This window comes from Tiliqua scincoides, chromosome 6 (assembly GCF_035046505.1).
Source record: "Tiliqua scincoides isolate rTilSci1 chromosome 6, rTilSci1.hap2, whole genome shotgun sequence".
NCBI lineage: Eukaryota > Metazoa > Chordata > Lepidosauria > Squamata > Scincidae > Tiliqua > Tiliqua scincoides.
In genome coordinates, this window is record NC_089826.1 from 20,930,687 (window position 1) to 20,951,789 (window position 21,103).

At 44.7% G+C, this 21,103-nt stretch overlaps 1 protein-coding gene across 1 annotated transcript in view; it reads right to left on the reverse strand.

Moving 5' to 3' along the window:
* The window catches only part of CENPE (centromere protein E), a 57,093-nt gene that overhangs the window by 28,548 nt on the left and 7,442 nt on the right, over nt 1–21,103 (reverse strand). The window contains exons 6-22 of the mRNA XM_066632243.1: nt 20,869–20,950; nt 20,632–20,699; nt 18,885–18,956; nt 17,038–17,089; nt 16,255–16,342; nt 15,983–16,112; nt 15,552–15,671; nt 10,911–11,069; nt 9,887–10,022; nt 8,961–9,055; nt 8,467–8,523; nt 8,227–8,382; nt 5,232–5,306; nt 4,828–4,981; nt 2,126–2,244; nt 1,326–1,503; nt 428–579 (exon numbers count right to left, since the gene is read on the reverse strand). Of these exons, the coding sequence (XP_066488340.1) occupies nt 428–579; nt 1,326–1,503; nt 2,126–2,244; nt 4,828–4,981; nt 5,232–5,306; nt 8,227–8,382; nt 8,467–8,523; nt 8,961–9,055; nt 9,887–10,022; nt 10,911–11,069; nt 15,552–15,671; nt 15,983–16,112; nt 16,255–16,342; nt 17,038–17,089; nt 18,885–18,956; nt 20,632–20,699; nt 20,869–20,950 (1,893 nt within the window). The remainder of the gene's footprint in view (nt 1–427; nt 580–1,325; nt 1,504–2,125; nt 2,245–4,827; nt 4,982–5,231; nt 5,307–8,226; nt 8,383–8,466; nt 8,524–8,960; nt 9,056–9,886; nt 10,023–10,910; nt 11,070–15,551; nt 15,672–15,982; nt 16,113–16,254; nt 16,343–17,037; nt 17,090–18,884; nt 18,957–20,631; nt 20,700–20,868; nt 20,951–21,103) is intronic.

Genomic DNA, 21,103 nt, shown 5'->3' on the forward strand with positions numbered 1-21,103 from the left:
GACCCATTGCAGGTCCATGAACCAACAGCTGCCAGTCTGTGGTGTGTTCCCTAGGGCTTCCTTCTCACGGTCTCCTGCAGCTTGCCATGGGACTTGGATGAGCGCCAAGCCTCACAGAGGCTTCAAGAAGCAGAAAAGACAAGGTAAGCCAATGTGCTGGGTGCTGCCTGTATAGTGCCATTCTGCAGCACATCGGGTAAAAAACTACCAGTTTGCAACAGCAGACACTGCAAGAAGCACTGGCTGACACCATTTACTGTGTCTGTAAATTTTGCTTTACCAGCTGTATTCCAAAATAGCACAGAACTAAGCATATCATCTTAAAAAAAAATATTTTTAAAAATCCCCAGAAAGTTAATTCTATTTCAGAAAGACCCAACATGAGTAACAGTTTTGGGACAACCTCTCTTGCAAACTGTATTTTTACCTCTTTTTGTAAACTTTCATGGTCAGGTTTCAAGCCAACTTCTGACAATGCTGTCACCTCTTTCCTTAAAAATATGTTCTCTTCTAAAGCTTTAGTCAGTTCATTTTTTACTTCCTTTAGTTTTTCTTCCAATTCCACACATGATAGCAAGTCTAGAAACAAAATACATTTAAATGGATAAGCAGCTTTTCTACAACATCCTATATCTACAGAACCCTTGTTCATTGTTTCTTGAGAATATAGGTGAGTAAGTCCTCTCCTTTCTGAACTCCAAGTAGATCCAGACAGCATTTAACAAGTCTTGAGAATTTGAATGTACTAAGTAATCCCAATTTAGAAAAGGAAAGGTATCTACTCACAGAAAAACCCACAGTAAAACTAGGGACACTTAAATACAGGAGTAGTCTTCTCTCCCACATCCTTTACAAAGGGGTCAGCAACCTTTTCTTTAAAGGGGTTGGACATGCAGTGGTGTCATTACATCATGGCCAAACCTCTCCGTATTGTGAACAGTGGCCTGCATAGAACTTGGCTTGAGAGGTAAACCCTCCTGTTCGTTACTGTGCACCAGACAAGGAATGGTGCTGTATGTTACAGGGACTCCTTCAGCCTGAGTGGACGGCTCTGCCATTCCCTGTTCAGTGTGCAGTGACTTGAGCAAGAGGCTTTACCTCTCAAGTCAAGCTTTGCATGGCGGACTTCAGCTGGCAGGCTAAATTCAGCTTGCAGGCTGTAGGTTGCTGACCCTGGCTCTACAAGTAAGATGCAGGACCAAGTAGGCTGCCAACTGTTTTTCAGAAACAAAGCAGGCCTTAATCACTGGAGGTCTGGGAAGACATTGGCCTGAAAGATAAAGCGTGGAGCAAGCTTATTACCAAATGATCATTGGTTACAGTACCTTTTGGAACTTTACCATCCAGGAGCGAAGTCAGTTTTGCATTTTCTTTAACATAGTACTGCAGTTCCTTCTGCATGTCAGACAGCATGTTTTTGTAAGTAATTTTTCCATCTTCCAACTGCCTCCGATAACACTCAGCATCTTTTTCCATTTGGATATGAGTATCCGAGAGATGGTTCTACAAAGGAACAAGTATCTTGTTGGAACAATGCTTAGGAAAGCAACATTGCACACAATTGTTACAGCAGCTCACCACCCTCCATCTTCAAGCCTGCATCAGCACCATCCCAGAGCCATCATTAAGACTATACAGGTTGAACCTACCTACCCACGGATTTTGTATCTGCAAATCTAGCTCAACACAGATCCCTTGGACCCACACTGAGCCAGATCTGGCCCAGCCTGAAGCCTCTGAAGGTGACCTGGTCACCTCCAGAGGCTCTTTGAAGGCTCTTGGAGAACCTTTATGGGCCTCAGAGTGGCCTCTGGCAGTCCTAAAAGGGCATTTCTGGTTTTTGGCCAGACTTACAGAGGGTCAAAGAAAATTCCATGATTTTTGGCTCAAAACGTGCCCTCAGCTGTGAGATCAACTTATAGGCGAGTATCTGAGGTATATTCTTTCATTCAGATACCATACAAAGAGTCATATTTTAACATAAAGCACACTAATTATGCTAAGCTCTAAACATCTGAGGTTTGTGGATCTTCCTTTACATTAGAACACCTTAAAACAGTTTTTTATTACTGCTCAATGTCCATTCATGAAATGGACATTTTAAAAAATTAAGATTAAGAAATACCAATTTCTCTTTTAATGCTAGATTTTCACTCCTGAGAAATGACGATTCTCTCTTGGCATCCAAAGCTACAGCTTCAGCATCACTGAGAGACTGTTTCATTTGCTGCATTTCATTTGCTGCTGCAATTGAAGTTTCCTGGAAAAAAACAAATAGCAACATGTATACTTCGTATGCAAGAATTTCAGAAATCAGTAAGCAAACCTGATTCATATCCTCCACGAACTCCCTCCATTTCATCACCACAACCACCTTGCAATTTAGGTAAGGCTGAGTGCAGGGTCCAAGGTGATTCAGCAAGCTTTCTGTCAAGTGGGGATTTGAACTTGGATTTCCATGGTCCTAGCTCAATTCTCTAACCACTATACCATACTGGATCAACGTTCTGAGAGTTTGGCAGGTCTCCAACCTAATACACATTGGCAGAGAGAACTATGCAAGTCTTTATTTAGGCAAGAGGAATTGCCACACACAGAATGTTCTGGATTTTTGCACTTGACAGTCTAAATTTACAGAGGTCTACATGTTTAGCAGGATATGGGTCCTTGCATATAGTATGGTTGCTCTGCAGCATCGCTTAATTGTTTTCGGCAACCCTGGCACTCCTCAGCAGTTTAACAAGTTCCTCAGCAAGAAGATAGCAAAGTGGTAAAAGACTTTTTCCAGCCTGCTAACCATTATTGCTTTTTACAGTCTCAGGGAGTGTTGAGCATGCCCAGCTCAACAGAAAAGGGCCACAGGCCTAGTCAGAACCCTGCATGAATTTGTTGCACATCTAAGAACTCCCTGCAGAATTTTCTGTCTGAGAGCACTTTGCACTGCAGATAGGCAGGGATAAGTTGGCAGTGGTTACCTGAAGAAAAAAATGTCAACAATCATTTGCCACCAAGAACTGCAAGAAGACATGGCCGTTGGCTGAAACAAAGGGCGAGGCAAGGCAACAAGGCTTCTCTATTGGCCTGGCAAAGACTAATCACTATTTGATTTTTCTTCTCTGAGAGCTGGGTTCTTCTGCAGCAATTTTCATTCTGTCTACATTTCCACCCAAGTTGTGATACAGCTTTTAGAAGTAGGATACCTCAGAATGCCAGGTGTAAGGGAGTGACAACAGGATGCAGGTCTCTTGTTGTCTTGTGTGCACCCTGAGGCATCTGGTGGGCCACTAAGAGATACAGGTACATGGACTAGATGGGCCTTTTGCCTGATTCAGTGGAACTTCTCTTATATATGGATCTCCCCCTTGGCTTGGCCAAGACCAGGATGAACACCATAACTAAGCCTACATACATATAACTCAAGTAACATTCTTCCCCAATTTCCCCCGCCTCCACTGCCCTCGCTGTCTCCTTTGGAACAGGAAACCACATTCCATGTGAAGTGCTACAGAAATGCCTTGCATTTCGTCTGCTTAGGGACCACAGCATGGATGAAACTAAAAAATGGATGAATGTCAAAGCACAGCCTTATTGTGTTTGCAGATTTATTTTGGCCAGCAAAAAGTGCAAATTATAAAAAAAAACATGCAAATGATTGTGAAACCTAAATATACAAGAAAAACATACATAAGAACATAGATGAATGTTGTGGAAGGGTGAATAAAATCAGATGAAAGGGATAAGCATGTGGACGAAATGCAAAATGTGTTTATACCGCAGAGACTCGCCTATAAGTTGATCTCACAGATAAGTTAAGGGCAGGTTTTGAGCCAAAAATCAAGAAATTTTCTATGAGCCTTGGATAAGTTGGGGGGAAGGTTCAACTTAGGGGTGTGTGTGGCCATAATTTTATTTGATTTTACCCAAGGCCTGATCTTGAAATAACCCAACAGTAATTATTAGGTAAGAACTGTGCAGTCTCTAGTTTTTTAAAAATGTAGTAAAAGATCATAAGATACATTTTTATTCATTAACTTTTAAAATTCTGGTCTTCACAACCTTTTTGTAAATACAACAGAGTAAGTGCACTGTAAACAACATATCGTAGAACCATTAATCAGATCCTTCTTTAGGAGGTCTGGTGTGTTAAGCCAGAGGTTCTACATATAAGATACAATATATAACACATAACTGGGAGTGTGCACAGTGGAGAGACAAGCAACAAGGAATGACTATGAGCAAGTGCAGCTACACATTGTTGCAACCTAATTTACCCATTCCTTATTCTTATGCAATGGTGTCATAACAGTGCACTGAATTGTAGCATTGGTCTTTGTTTCAGACGGAAACAAGGATTACAACCTGGTGTTTAAAAAGCCAGACCTCTGCCAAACATTTGCAAAATGGAACGAGGCTGCAGAAGACAATGAGGCCTGCTTGATTTAAATAGAAGATTTCGAGCCTTGACTCACTGTTTTTCTCAGGAGGTTAGCTTTGGCTGCTGTTGCCTTGAAGCCTGGTCACCATGGAGACTGATTGCCCTGTCATTATCTCTGCAAGAGCAATGTGCCTGAAACAACCCTGATGCCTGAATGACCTAACAGACAAGGCAAGGAAATGATTTACACTTGATTTATTGGCAGAAATGTCTTGCCTATAAGGCGAGTATCTGCAGTAATTGAAAATGGCTGAAAGAGCAAAGGGATGAAAGTCAAGCTATCAATGCATATAAATACCCCCCCCCCCAAAAAAATTAAAGAGTCAACAACCTCACTGTATTATCCCACATTTCTAAAAAGCAATGTGGTCTTTCCCATTCATTCATCTAACAACTGAGTTTTACCAATGAGAAGGACATGTCTCTCTTCCCACTTTCTGCCTTCAATTCTTCCACAAGGTTTTTCAGTTCAGTGATCTGTTTTTTCAGTGCATCAATTTTGTGCTCTTGTTCATTGAGCTGCATGTCTTTTGACTTTGCTTCCTCCTAAAAAGCAAAGAAGGGGAAATCAACAAATGCAGAGTGCCACTTTTGAAGTATCCTGTTCAATTTCCTAGCTAAGCAGGGTTTTAGCTGCTAACTAGTGTTAACAAAAGAATGGAAGAATTCATCAGAGCATCTAAGGTCTTTTGCTAGCTGACAAAGCATCTTAATATTCATCTCAGTTTATACAAGAGATGAATACAAGTTTATTGCATTGCATGCAAGGCCACAGCCATTACCACCACCACCTCACCTGAAGGTCTTGATTGTAAACTTCAGCATTTGCAATTGCAGCTTTTAAGCTGGAAATTTCATGTATTAGTTGCATCTGTGGAGCAATTGAAGCAGAATTGCAGATAGTTAGGAAGCAGTCTTCAGTTGGAGTTTGCCTGCCATCACCCTCAAAAGCAAGCAAAAGCTTCCCTTTAATCATGCTTAGGAATTAAGAATCATGTGGTTACTGCTGAAAATACTTTGGCTTTTCATATCTTACCATGGAGAAAGAGAAATTCAAGAGGTCTCAACAATGGCTTAGTAACAGAGCTTATTTCTTTCCAGCTCTTCAAACGCTCAGGTGCAGGATGCAATATCAACACAAGTGTTATTGAGAAGAATTTTTCTATTTTTCTGTCTTAGAGTTTTATTTCTATCCTGCTGTTTCTGTTTATGAAATAAGACTATTTGGCCAGGTACTGGCCAGGTCTAGATCTGTTTAACTTCAGCAAAGTGGCTGCATTACATGCCTGTATACCAGGGGTGCTCAAAACGTCGCTCGCGATCGACCGGTCGATCGCAAGGCAACAATGAGTCGATCACGCGCTGGGCTGGGCTGAGGGGGCTGCCTGGCCATGGCGTCAGCGCAGGTGGGGGCGCTCAGGGCCGCTGTGGCCGGTCCCAGGCGGCAGGGCGGCCCCTGACGGTGGGCGGCTGTGGGGGGGAGGACGGGAAGCCCCGCCTGAGCCGAGGCATGCCCCTGGGCGGCAGGGGGGGCGGTGCTCCCCGTCTTGTTGGCGGGTGACTGTCGGCTCCCTGTCGGCGATTGGCCGGCAGCCTTGCCTACGGAGGGAGGGAGAGCAGCAGCGCAGCTATGGCTGCCGAGGAGGAACATGCAACGGGAGCGGGCGGAGAGTGGCCTGCTTCCTGCTGCTGCTGCTGCTGCTGCGCGAGGGAGGCCCAGTGCGGTGCACAGGTGCGGAGGCCGGGAAGGCGGCGCGCGGCGCGCTTGGGCCTGCTGGGGAGGCCCCTGCTTGGGCCGCGCACTGCCTTCCCGGCCTTTGCACCTGCGGGCGTGCGCAGCAGCGGTCAGCGCGGCCCAAGCAGGGGCCTCCCCAGCAGGCCTGAGCGCACCGCGTGCTGCCTTCCCGCTGCTGCGCATGCCCCTCAGCGGCTTGGGTGGAGCAGCGCTGTCCTGCCGCTGCTTCGGGGAGCGCGGCTGAGTGGGCTCGTCCCTCTGAGGGGGGCTGGGGGAGGAGCGCTGGCGCGGGGGCGGTTCCTTCTCCCCCCCTTCGTGAGGCTCTTTCCTGAGGGCGATCAAGGGGCGCCTCAGCGCTCCCCTTCCCCACAGCGGCCTAGTCACTGGATCATTGTGCACCCTGGGCTGTGCACGCGCAGCCATCCCCCTCTCCTCGTTCTGTGTCGCAGCGGCCTGTGACCCACTTCCCCCGCGGCTCGGGCAAAGGCCCCCCCCGGTGGCTTTTGTCTCCCTGGAGTTAGGCCCTCCTCCTCCTCCCTTCCGCTGGCCAAAGGTGCACCAGCAGCACAGCTGGCAGGCAGGCGCTCCTTCCCAGGGTTTTCCAGAGGTACTCGTGTGGTTCCTGTTTGGGTCTGTTCTAGGCTGGGTGGGAGCCTGGAAGGTCAAGAGCTGCAGCCCTGCCTGAACTTTCCTGCGAGTAAGGCCCATTGACTAGAATGGGCCTTACTTGTGAGTAGGCCTGCCTAGGATTGGGCTCTTAGGCTGCCATTCTGGCCACACTTTTCCTGGCAGTAAGCCCCACTGATGAACATTTGGAAGTGTGCTTGAGGCTAGCTGTCAGCAGCTACTATCTGGACTATGCATCCTTGCCTGATTCACTTCAGTGCAAGTCATCAAAATAAACTCAAGTAATTACAAAAAATGTTTATAGTTAATTATGTTGTGTTGTGCAATATTGGCTCATGCGGTTATGCAAGGTACACCAACATACATTGTACACATAAATGTTATAAGTTATGATGGCGCGAACATTGTAAAAAAAACTCTGGTAGATCTCCGGGCCTTGCTGGGTTTCAAAGTAGCTCTCAAGCCAAAAAAGTGTGAGCACCTGTAGACAGTGCCAGAGATTCAGACACAGTTTCCAAGAGTCTGTGCTGTCTTTGGGGAGAAGGTATTTTAAATCTAGTCCAGGGCTGCCCAAACCCCGGCCTGTGGGCCATTTGCAGCCCTCCAGGGAGCCCCCCATCTTCAATGGATACTCGGCCCACTGGAGACCCACCAGAGCCCTCACTGGCCTGACATGACTGCTGGTGGCAGCAAGGGAATTGCTGGCTGCAGAGCTCTCCTGCTCTTGCAGGAGAGTTCTGCAGAAGCCCCGCCCATCAAGCACACCCACCAGGTATTGGGAAGCCCAGGGCTGAGGGGGCACATGGGGGGTGAGTAATCAGGCCACTTGAATGTGCTGCTTTCTCTCCCCCTTCTCTCCATTGCTTGTGGATCCTTATTCTGGGTTAACTTATTCCTAGTGTGTGTGGGGGGGTGTGTGTGAATGAGTGGCTCCTGCAAGTCAGAAGTGTTCCTTATTCTGGGTTAACTTCTGTGTCCTGCTGTATTTGGGTAAGTGTGTGCCTTCTGCAATTCACAAATGGTGAAACTTTGTTGGTTCTGAGATACTTGGTTCTGTGCATTTTTGTAAACTGCTGGGTGGGTGGTGAAAAACTTTTTTTCTCTTGTGTTTCCACCTTGCTGGGATGAGTTTCTGCCCAGAAATATTTTCCCTCATATGCCTTGCTAAGACATGTCTCTGCCTAGAAATATTTGTATTATAAAAAAGTTTAGTAGAATTCATTCTTTCACATAAGTTCCATCTTTAATGTATTCATTTATGTAAATTTATGTAAATATAGTCAAATTTGAAATATAAATTAATCTCCCCCCCCCCCCCGGCTCCCAACATAGTGTCAGAGAAATGATGTAGTTCTCCTGCCAAAAAGTTTGGACACCCCTGATCTGGACGAAAAATTAACCAGAGAAATCTGACTACATCTTTTCTTACCTCCTGCTCTTTTGTGGCCTCTTTTTCAAGAGCCACAAACTCATCTGTTGAGATTCTCTCTTTCAGTTCTTCAAGTTCACAAGCTAACTCTTCATTTTTCTGTTGCATGCTTTCTAGTTTCTCTTTCATGGCTTGCCAATCATTGACAGCAGCATCCTAGGCAGGAAAGAAAATGCAATTTAGAGATTTTTAAACTTAACATTTCAGATTTAATTCATAGAGACCAGTAAACTGACATACCTTCTCTTCTACAAGCATTTCACACAGCTGGACAGAATCTGCAAAGTCTCTCTGACTCTAGAACAAAGAACACTTAAGTGAGCTTCTGCTCCCTCTCTAGTTACAAAATCGTGGTTCAGACAGAAAGTGTATGTTCTTGTGGCAACATGTTAGTTTCACTCAAAAAGTAATTTAAAGGTCAATCTATATCCTGATTGACTTGGTTTTCCTTTAGTTATTAGACAGATAAGCCTCCCTCCCATTTGTGACCACAGGAAAGAGGAGCGCTAAGGATCTTTAATCTATCCCCTAATTTGCTCCTTCTCACAGATCCCATCTACTGATTGACGTGTGTGCCTAAACAAGACCTAAACACACCACCCTACTGCAGCCCTAATATGGTCATTATTAATTGAAGAAAAACTAAGCCCCCCAGCATTTATAACATTTCAAAACAATGCAGACATACTGATCTCGAGGACAGACATTTTATAATCAGGTTTCTGGTTACTTACAAAAGTAATTTCAGTGCCTGGAATCCACTCTTCTGGTATTGCAGCACTGGCTACTGTGCATGGATTGTCACCTTCTGATAACTCTGACCACACAGCTAAAGATGAAATATTTTAACAAAGAAAGCAACAAAGTTTGCAAACTTGGCTTCGACAGACAGAATATCCCAAGTTGCGCTCCAGCCACCTCCTAACCTGCACTGGATACAGCACAGGCCACTTTGGCCTGCCTGTTCCAGTGCAAGTCATGATTGGGCGGTGCTATAATTCACAGGGCAGCCCAGGCTATCAAACTCCTGGACAGTAGTGCTAGAATCAGGTTCCTACAGCACTCAGAAAAGTTGAGTTTGCCAGGTAAGCCGAGAACCCACTTGTCCCTTCTCTGACTTCTTTTGTAGTCTAACAGAAGTATTCCACAGCCAAAACATACCACAACAGCTTCAGAACTGGCACACTGAAGGACCAATTTATTTGCACTTCACCATCAACAGTGGATAGATTCATAGTCTTAATATCCCAAGTTGCAATTTAGCTAATTTTACGCTGCTTTTCAAATGAAAAATATGCTAAGTAGCATACAACAAAGATAATTAAAAGTAACAAATATAAAAACAGAATGAAACAAAGCCTATAAAAATATAAATAAAACAGAACCAACCCCATACAGCACCACTTGTTGTTTAATTACATTTCTATTCTGTTCTCCCTATGGAGTAGCTCAATTTTTTTCTCTTTCCATTGATTGGTTCCTCACAATAAAGCCTCACAATACTACTGCAAGGTAGTGTAGGTTGTGAGAGAAGACGGCCCAAGAATCATGCTGTGAATTTTATGATCAATTGGAGATGGAATACTGGTCTCCCCTTGGTCCACCACACCACACTAGCTATGCTGTTCATTCCTCCCCAACCCAGAAAAACCCCACTTACATTCATCCATATCTGGTAGAGAAGATAAAGAAGCTTTAAATTTTTTGGCTCTGCAAGGAAGTTCTTCCAGGAAACATATTCCCCCTTTCTGATTCATTTCTCCAGGAGCCCAGGTCACTCTCCTCTTCTTTCTCACCTTAAACATGTAAAAATATACAAAAGTCAACCTGATAGGAAAACAAGAGCAAGCTAGATCATTTTATCTTTTGACCCATAGTACCATCTGCTAGTGACACAGAGCTCACTGTTTGTACAGAAACAACAAATCTAGCTGAATGCTAGCTACTATCAAAATTTCCAAGACCATTGTAACTGAAAAGACTGTTCCCTAAACACAATTGCACTTGTTGTAGGCAGCTTATATTTATAAATGCTTGCCCAATAAGCAGCCCAGAAATTCTTCCTGGAAACCATTAGAGCTGGGGTCTGCAACCTTTGCCAGCTTGGGGACTCGAGATCTGGCAGTGGCAATCATCATGCTGTCTTGGCAACACGGGTAAGGTAATGGGTGTTGGGATGGGTACTGAGAACTGGATACTGGGGGACACCTGTACTTATATACTGTTTTTAAACAAAATATTCACAAAGCGGTTTACAGGGGAGAAAAATCCAACTAACTGGCTCAACACCCATCAATAAAATATCAGAGAGCAGGGCTTCTGCCCGAAACATTGGGCAGTTATGCCAGTCACTCACAGCCAACATCACTGGGCTTCACAAAACAACCTGACTCAGTGCAAAGCAAATTTCACATGTCCCCAGTGTTTGGATGCAGTGTCTAAATACAGTTGCACATTTCCCCACTCAGTCCTTGCTGCCCATTGTATGAAAGAACTTCATCCCAAGCCTTCAATGAAATGATACACTTTTACCTAATCTCCTTGTTGAAAGTAAAATGCGTGCCCCCAAACCCGAGGAGACCATGCAATCCTACTACACTTAGCCTAGTTCATGCAAGAACAAAAGTAATGCTCGCTACAAACGATGCAATAAGGCCAACAAACTTTTCCAGGACCAAGCATACCTTTAACTCTTGTTCCTGTGAAAAAGAGGATGCTGTCACAAGCATCTCAGTCAGTGCTCTTATGCTATCCTCCTGTTGCTTTTGCAGAGAGTTCTTCTCCTCCAGGAGCTGTGCAAGTTGGTCTTTTTCAACTTCTCTGGTGTGAGAGTGTGAAGAAACCTAAAATGAACACATGCGTTAACTAGAGAAGCCATACACATTTATGGGAAACCACATCAGTCACTGTATTTATTTTTAGAATGTCAACATGAATGAGAATAGCTAGCCCCCATGATTCATTAGAGACTCCTTTGCACCTCTCCAAGGGGAAGCTGCTTTGCATGAAGTCGTCATGGAATGAGAAAAAGCAGAACCAGATTAAAATGGAATCAATCTAGATATAGAACGCAGGTGGCTCAACAGGTGTAGGAAGCCATCCTTGACCCAGAACAGAAACACCAATTAATCCTGACAGGTTTTGAAGGTGCCTCCTTCACTCTTGTCAACAGATCATGCCATCTAATACAATGGTTGGATGCCTTTAGGCAAGACTTTTTTCTACAATGTGGTACTGTAACCTGTCCTTAGCAATGAGATATGACAAGTACAGTACATTTACATGCATTGTAGCAAAAGCCACAATGCTTGGCCGCAACGCTTGGCCAATGCTTGGCCACAACGCATAGAGAATGCTGGTTCCCCAAATACACCAGCTAAGAAAGTGGCCACTACCTCTGGCTCTGTCTGCAGTGCCTCTCCTTCCTCTTTCACAAGGGCCCTCCAGGGACACAAATGTCCCACTTCCATCCTTATGAGGCCCTTGCGTGGAAGGAACATCTCCATTTTTTAAAGGCCCTTGGCAGGCAGGCACTGCAGAGGAAGCTTGTTAGGTAGGTGAGGGGGGGCTTCAAGGGGGTGGGGCAACCTTGCTTACTCCAATTAAGCAATGGGTTGCTAAATGAAGCATCTCCACCTGTTGCAAGAGCACTGGGCAGCAAAGTTTATCACTTAAGGAACTGTGGGATCATACAGCTTTTACTGCATAATAAACATTTCTGAATTGGCAAAATACTTTGCCTGTATTATCTCTAGAGATGAAATCCTTATAGCTACTGTGAGAGAAATCAGCATTAATTAGACCCACATTGCAGCTGCAGAGCTAAGACTAAGCCACCCTAGGAGTTCATAGTAAGGCAATATTCAAATAGGTAAATCCTGATTTGCAACTGACAGCCCAATCACAACCTAGGCCATTTGGCCCATGCTGTATCTAGGGCAGATAAGGAGCAGGCTGGAGGTCTCTTTGGGGTAATGCTGAGGTATTCAATCTGTGCATCCTGCCTCCCTAGTGAGGCGTGGCTAGCCTCCAGAGGCATCATCAGGCATCTGGGGAGAGAAGTGGCTGCAGCTGCTCTGCTAAGCTCAGCTGCACTGGCTGCCTCCTGACTTACTGCATTTCAGAGGCTGAGATCAAGGTGGGTGGGGCAGTGTGAAACATGGTGGGGGGAGGTAGGAGAGAAGGCTGGCTGGGCAGGCAGAGATGCCACATTTCATCATGGAGCTCTCTCCATGTGCAACCTCATCCCAAGGACTACATTTCCCAGTATGCCCCTCGCCATGGGCACCCTGAGATTGGTCAAGGCTGGAGGAGAGAAGAGTGCAGAGGTGCTGCATCTCATCAGCACAGGGGCGCTCCTGGCAGGCTTCAAACTGGGAGGGAAGAGCAAGTACTGGCAGTGCAGTGCTTTCCTCTGCTCCTAGTGGGGAGGGGTGTCCAAATGCCCCAGCTTGCATCCCTCTGTCTTGCTTGGGGGAACAGGGGTGGCATCTGCATGCTGGGTGTATGTGTGTGAGCAGCCCCTGTCTACTTTGGGGTGAGTTGTAATCTTGCTGTATGTGGCTGCAATCCTTTCCACACTTTCCTGGGAGTAAGCCCCATTGACTCAAATGGGGCTTACTTCTGAGTAGACCTACATAGGCTTGGGGTCTGTGTCAGCTTAACCCAGGATCTTCACCTCTTTTTTCTCCCCTTCCAAAAAAGAGAAATAAGTTACTCTTGATGGCTTTGTCTCCAAAAATTGATTAAAAACAAAAAAACCCCCTCCCTATCCCAAACCCTCCAGGTGTGCTGCTAACAAACTCAGGGCACAAGCCTAACCAGGTCTACTCAGAAGCAAGTCCTATTTTGTTCAATGGAGCTTACTCTCAGGTAAGTGTGGTTAGGATTGCAGCTTCAGATTGCTGGCAGTCTTGTTTCTAGTGTATAATTATAACATTCAGTGTATAAGTGTATAATTACAGTGGTACCTCGCATAACGAATGCCCCGCGCAGCGAAAAACTCGCATAACGAAAGCGTTTTGCTAAGTTTGGTAACTCGCACAACAAATTTTTATGACCCGTGCTTCGCAAGACGAATTTTTTTTGTTTTGCTTTGGTTTGTTTTAAGGGGAGGATCTTCATGTCAGTTTATGATCCCGTCCACCCTAGTAAGGGGAGGATCTTCATGTCAGTTTATGTAAGTAAGTCCCATTGTGCTTGCTCCCAGGAAAGTGTGCACAGGATTACAGCCTTCAAACTCCCCACTCAGCATCCCCCCCATCACTCATTCACCCTCTCACTGCCCCATTTCCTTCATGTTTCCCCCCATGATCACGGCAAAAGCAAGCAATTGAGTGCAGCTGCTCTGTCCTCCCCAGCTTAGAGCACAATCCTGTGCGTGTCTCCTCAGAAGTAAGTCCCATTGTGCTTGCTCCCAGGAAAGTGTGCACAGGATTACAGCCTTCAAGCTCCCCACTCAGCATCCCCCCCCCGTTTTTGAAATCCTCTGTACAGTATGTATGCCTTTAAAGAGCACTTAATAAACACTTTGTAAACCAAATTTGACTTTGTTCTGACTTTTCTTGCCCATAGGAACGCATTAATTAAATTTCAATGCGTTCCTATGGGAAAACACGCTTCGCAAAACGAAAAACTCGCATAACGAAAGGACTCACGGAACAGATTAATTTCGTTATGCGAGGCACCACTGTATTCTAGTGCAGGGGTGCCCAAAACCCGGCCCTGGGACCACTTGCGGCCCTTGAGGACTCCCAATGCGGCCCTCAAGGAGACCCCCAGCCTCTAATGAGCCTCTGGCCCTCTGGAAACTTGCTGGAGCCTGCACTGGCCCAACACAACTGCTCTCAGCATGAGGGCGACTGTTTGACCTCTCGAGTGAGCTGTGGGTGAGGGCTCCCTCCACTGCTTGCTGTTTGTCTGTGATGCAGTAGCAGCAGCAAAGAAAAGGCCAGCTATTGCAAGACCTTCATTCATATAAGTTCCACCTCTAGTATATTAATTTATGTAAATTTATTCAAATTTTAAATGTAAATTAATTCTTTTTTCCCCCCAGCCACTGACTCAGTGTCAGAGAGATGATGTGGCCCTCCTGCTGAAAACTTTGGACACCCCTGTTCTAGTGTATAGTCTATCATTCTAATTCTATAAGTCTATAATTCTAGTTCTAGTGCATAATTATAACACTAGTATAATTATAACTAGGCTTCATTTTGGGGGTAACTGAGGTGAGGTGTTGTAATGGGGAGCCGTGGCCAATGGCTACAAGGATCAGGGGGGGGGGTGCGAGCTGGAAAAGTTCAAGAACCACTGGGGTAAGGGGATATTGCTCCGGCTTCCCCAGTGGGGCTACTAGGATCTGTATTACTTAAATCACTGGCGCAAGTCCAAGCAGCCCCATGTAGGGTGTTTGGGCCCAGAAGAGAGGATAGGATAGAGCAGAGGCCTCCTCTGCCAATCCCATACCTTCCCAGGCCCAGCAGAGGGACACCCCCCCCCCCAGTGTTTTTCTTACCTCCAACAGTGGGCACTCCTTTGGATGCAGTGGCCCTTTTGCTGGTGCTGCCTGCACTAGAGAAGCTGCAAACATGCTTTACAGCACATTTGTGACACCCAAGGCTGGAACAGCAGCTGCTGCTCTGGCTTGAGACTTGAATAGGATTATGCTTTCAATATCTTAACCAGTAAGAGGCTTCTTATGTGATATAGGTTTGGTTTACATGCATGCAAGGAGAGAAAGAGTATGTTTTAAGTAGGTAGCATCTCATTCCCTGTCTGCATTTGAAGTCTCATATGATTTACGTGCTCAGACTTCTAATACAGTGGTTCCCAAACTGTGGGTCGTGACCCACCACTGAGCATGTAAACTGGACCATTCCCCCTTAAGGGTAGTGGCTCAGTAATAGTCCCCAACAGCGTCACAGAAATAGTGGTGCTGTGGGATCCCAGCAATATGTGTGTACCTGGGGGGCTGCTGAAGTATCCATGAGAGTCCTGGAGGCTCACAGCCCTCTTCGCGCAGCTGCACAGAGCTCCAACTGTAGAACAGAGCTTACTAGAGCAAACCGGAAGTGAGCTCCATTCAGCAATCAGAGCCCTGTGCAGCCATGCAGAGGGGACTGCAATCCTCCAGGACCCTTGTGGACGCTTCAGCAGTCCTCCAGGTACGCTCATAATGCTGGGACCCCATGGTGCTACTATCACTGCAGTGCCTTGGAGGCTTCCCGCCTTGCTGCTGCCCCGCTCCGCCCCCGCAGGGACTTACAAGGCTCACTACTCCCTAGTAGGAGTTTGGGAACCTCTGTTCTAATACATAGCAGCCTTACTTCTTCTAGGCGCCGTTTCAAGTCTTCTATTTCTTTGCGGTATCTCTTTAGAAGGGCATCGTCATCAAGAACTTCATTTATTTTGGGGCTGTTTTTCATCTTTTTAGCTGTACTAGCAAACTGGAAGAGACAAGCACAGGAGTAAAGACAAGCACAAGAGTCAAGAGCAGGAAGTCTCCACATCAGAAGATGTAAAAAAAAATCCTCCTGAATAAAATCCCCTTTTACTCTATAAGGGAGGAGAAAAATACAAAAATCTTCTGGGCAGCACAGTTGTGAGGCAGGGGAAGGAATACATCAGGGAACAAGCATTCCAATCCATATAAAAGTACATTCAATCTTAGAGAATGGTCATCAGTGCCACTTTTCTGATTTTAAGTTGATACATGCAGATAACTTACTATAAAAAAACCAAAACAAAATAATTTTACCTGGAGGGTGCTAAGAGTCTCCTCCAGAGATACTGGAGTGACTGTACAGATGATAAGTGTCTTGGCATTTCCACCCAGTGAATTCTGTAGAATTCGTGTCAGCTTGCTGTCCCTATAACTTATGTAGCCACTGGTGAAAAGGGATGACAAACAAGTTTACCCATTAGTAGAGGCAGAACCCTTCCAAAATCCAATATTTTGGATTTTGTCCAGGATAAAGCAAGACCACTTTACGCTGCAGTTCAGGTTAAAAGGTAATAGACAGTCCTTACCCAGATTGGTCATCAGAAAGCTTCTTGATAACTTGGCCCAAGATGAAAAGGCTCCGATTGATATTGCAGCCTTCTTTAAGTCGAATTCCTAGGCGTTAAAGCATGGACACCATTATTATCTAATAAAGCCGTTTTTTACATTAACTTGCTTTTCTACCCTGCTCCAGTCCAGCAACATAGTCAAGTGTTCATGGTAGCATGATCAACTGGATCAATGGTTCATCTAATTCAACGTCCTGAATGATTTGAGTCAGCAAGGAGGAAGGCACTTGAGAATGACCTATTACTATAGTTTTGGTACAAAACTAGACAAAGTGTTTCCTGCTAGCAGTTACCAATTTGGCCTAGGGCAGATGGGACATTTGAGGCATGATTTGAGGGCACACAATAAAGCCACTTGGTGCACTTGGAAGCCTCATATGCACCACCTTGAGTTTCATGGTGGAACACAAGATACAAATGAAATAAATATTCTAACCACAGTTGAATGCAGGAATGTCATATCTGCTCAGTGATAGCCATCCATTTTGAAACAGATATTACAGAGAGTTTTCACTACCCCACCATCAACTAAGCCATGATACACATTGAGTAAACTTAGGCCAGTCACATTCTCTCAGCAGAACCCAAGTCACAGTTGTTGTAGGCATACAATAAAAAAACTCAGGTGGAATACCCTGAACTGTTTGAAGAAAGAGTTGATACAGGTGCAAGCAATAAGTCACAGTTTAGCAGACACAGAGGCAGCTTTCCAAAAACTCAGATTCAAAAGCAGCTACATACCCTCAGCTCCTGTTTGGCTAGCTCTTTCACTTCCTGCCAGATCCACCAAATTCTGTAAAAATGCAAGACTTTCATTAGGCACTCTTTTTTTATTCATGTTGGCTTTACATCGCCCTATTTGAAAAGCTAGACTGAGTTACAACCAATGTCAAACAAGGTCATTCAAAAGACCAGGAAACGGAGAGTTAGATATTTTAGCAAACACAGGGAATTTTAGAGTTTTAACTGAATGACTGGGAAAAATGTGTGCAGTTCTGCTTATTGCATTTGAGAGGTATTTTATTTATTCAAAGCAACAACTGTACTAAAAAAATCAAGTACAAAAGGGAAAATGGATAACAAGGTGGGTTTTAGAAAATGCCTCCCTAGATCTGAGAAAGGGGTGTGCAGACACACACACGCGTGCACGCACACACTTCATGCGTCCAATGGAAGAAAGCAGTGTTCTCAAAAATCACCAACATAACTTGACCAGAACATTTTGCAATTGACTTTGCTGGTTCATGGTTCCCAACATATTGTGTATACTCAAGTATAAAATTTATACACCAGTCAAAAAAATTATGCTTAAAAATTAAACCTGAAAATCCAGGTCAACCTATACACGAATCAATATAGTAAATAAAGCTTCTAAGAGCAGCTGCCTGGTGGGATGGGGGTGGAACTGGGCTAAGAAGCAGGACACGGGGGAGTGGAGAGTAATTTTACTTACAATAATTATAGTATTCAGAGGCAGCTATTTTAGCTTCTTCAAACAGGAAAGGAAGGCGCTTATGGGAATTGTAGTTCTGTGTGAGTTGCTGCTAAGAACGCGCAACACAGTACTCCTCACAAAGCCTACAACTCCCATAAGCACCTTCATATCCCTTTCTGTTCAGAAAAGGTAAATGGCTCCTTTTTTCTTTTTGTTGCTGCCTCAGGACAATTCCTGGTAAGTCATTTTAAAAGAGTTTCACACATCCCCAGTTTTACCCCCAACTTACCCGAGGGTCGTAGAAAATTCCTTGATTTTTTGGCTCAAAAGCTGTCCTTGACTTATCTGTGAAATCAGCTTATAGGCAGCCGTCTGCGGTGCCTTCCTATTGTGAATTTTACTTCAGGCATCTGATGAAGGACTGTACTCGGCAAATGTTTATGCAAAAATAAGTGTCTTCCAGGTGGTCACAAAACTTTGACACAAAATACTGATGCACAGATGTACAGGCTAAATTGTAAGCCAGCTCCCAGTCAAGCCAGCTGCAGAACTTGATGCTGAACAAATCTTAGGATTGGCTCAAACTGACTGAAACCAAAGCAACATTCACAGATAAAACCCAGATTCCTTCCAAATGCCGGAGTTCTTTTCAAGGTAGAAATATTCCTAAATATTCCTTCAGGAGTTCATAGCCTCTCTTTCCTAAGAATTAAGCTTTAAAGCAAATATTTGATACTGTGTAAGGTTATACTGAACAATATTCCAGTTGTCCAGAATATTCAAACTCATTAAACATACAGCAAGGAAATACAGTGGGGTGCATATCTCCTGCCCAAAACTGGTGCACAGTTGCCCAATTTCATGCATAGGAACGGGATGGTTTAGATGCACACAATCACCCCACAAGGTTAGCATTGGCATGTGTGCATGCGCACAGGGAAGGGAGAAGACATGTATACCCCACACATCCCCCTACTGTTCATTTAAACAGGTTGATCATAGCATTTTCTGAACCAGCCCCATGTCCAGCCTCTAGGAACACAGGCAGATTACAGTTTCATACAATTTAATTTAATATATGAAATTTTAACATTCAAGCTGAACGCTGCAACATCAAACCTCACAACATCAATGTTATCTTACAAACACTCACCAGGTGGGAGACCATTACAGCTCCTTCATAGTTTGAACTGGAAATATCAGCCTTTTCTTTACTTTCAATGATCTTCAAAAAAAAGCAAGTAATATTATGAGCCAATTTTCATGCAACAGCCAACATGCAAAAATATTTATGCTATTTTTCCAGCATTCAAAGCTGTGTACAACAATAAAACGTACAGTTGATAAAACCAATTTAAATTAAATTGGTTAAATAAAACCAATTACAACAATTCAAACTATATTGGAACAGTTAAAAGATGTAAGCACAGCAACCAAAGACTTGTAAGTGTTAAATTAAAAAGAGGTCCCTAAGAAATTCTTCTCCTCAAAAGCCCAGTGGAATAAAAATGTTTTTAAACCCCACCAAAAACCACAGAGAGGAGGTTCTCTTGAAGTTGGCTCCAAAGGCATTGTGCCGCAACAGAAATGGCCCTGAACCTTGCCATCATCCACTTGGCTTCAAGATGGTGGCAGTATCCTAAGCAGGGTCCTGTCTGATGACCATAGGGGATGTGCAGGATTATATGGGAGAAAGTGATCCTTGAGGTATCCTAGTCCTATGCCATGTAGGCTTTAAAGGTAATCGCCAACACCTTCAATTGCGTTTGGAATTGAATGGGCAGCCAGTGTAATCGCCTGAGCAACAGCATGGCAGAATCTACCTGCTGAGCCCCAATGACCAGGTGAGCAGCCACATTCTACACTATAGCTACTGAATGATCTTCAAAGGTAGCCCCACGTAAATTGCATTACAGTAGTCTAGTAAAGGTGTCACCACAGCATGGACAACTATAGCCAGATCTGATTGATTAATATGGTCTCAGCCAGAGCACCAGTGAGTGCTGGGTCTTGCCTTCTCTCATCTGTATTCCAGGCTCAGTCCAAATGCTCAACTCAGACACAAAGAATAATTATCAAGAACTGAGCTATCCACAGTCTATGTCAGGGGTGTCAAACTCATTTCATTCTGGGGGCCACATCAGAATTATGGCACCTGCTGAAGGATGAACTCCAAATGTGGCCCCCGGGAGTGACTTCACAAGTGATGCCACTTCCTGTGTTTTAAAAAAATGGGAAAACCTGCCCCCCCTGCTGCTCACCACCCCCTCACTCTGCTGCCTCCCCCCACCCCAGATCCCTCCTATTCACCCCGACAAGACCCAATAGTCCCCCCCAGCCCCCAGAGCAAAGGAAACAAGCAGGCAGAGGTTTCATTTGCTCCCCCTGCTTGCAAGAAGTTTGGGATTTTACTCTAGGAAAAACGTTTTGCAAGCAGAGGCAGCGAATGTCACCTCTGCCTGCTTGCTCTCACTACTTCCCCACCTTCCACCCAATACACAAGCATCCCCGGCCCTCAGAATGATGTTCTAAGGCCTCATGAGGCCTTGAAAGGTCATTTCCGGATTTTCCAAAAACCTGGAAGTGACCTTTTAAGGCCCTATGAGGCCTCAAAATTCTCCTTTGGATACAACTGGAGTAGAGCTCCAGTTGGAGCGAGCGGGGGTGGGGCAACTCCAGAACTCCACCAGAGCACAGGGGCCGCCGGAATGGCCCTGCAGGCCATACCCAGCCTGTGGGACGCAAGTTTGATACTCCTGGTCTATGTATTCTCAATTTGAGTTGTCTCATCTGGTGCAAGTGTGAAACAACTAGCACTTGATATTATGTCTAAGTTTGAACAGTAACAGTATGTCGGATAGTGAAGATACTTAGCCAGAGAATCATTTAAAATCACTTACCATTCTGAAAATGGTATGAGAACGGCTGCTTCTTTCATTCATTTTTGTCTCGCCATAGTGCCTGTTCTCTGTTTAAAAAAACAACTACATTATTCTTTATCTTTATAACAGCATGTTCAGAAGTCTCAGAATTGAATAAGAAAGTTTCAATGTGCCTGAAGTCTTGGGTTGCCCCTTTAGGTGGAAAGGCAAGATATGAATGCTTATCACAAATAGCACCACATTAATGAATCTTACTTTCGCCTTTCTGCAGCCAGTTCATCACTTGTTCTGGAGAAACCACCACCTCTTCACTCAGATCTTCAACATATATGGACCTCTGCAGCAGATTTAAAAGTTGTAAAATACTTTTTACATTATACAACTTTCTGTGTGGCTTCTAGGTATTATGTGGTTCTTGCATACAAGGCAAGATTAAACTAAAGCAGGGGCAGACAGAAGACAGGGAATATTTCTTTACCCAGTTTGTAAT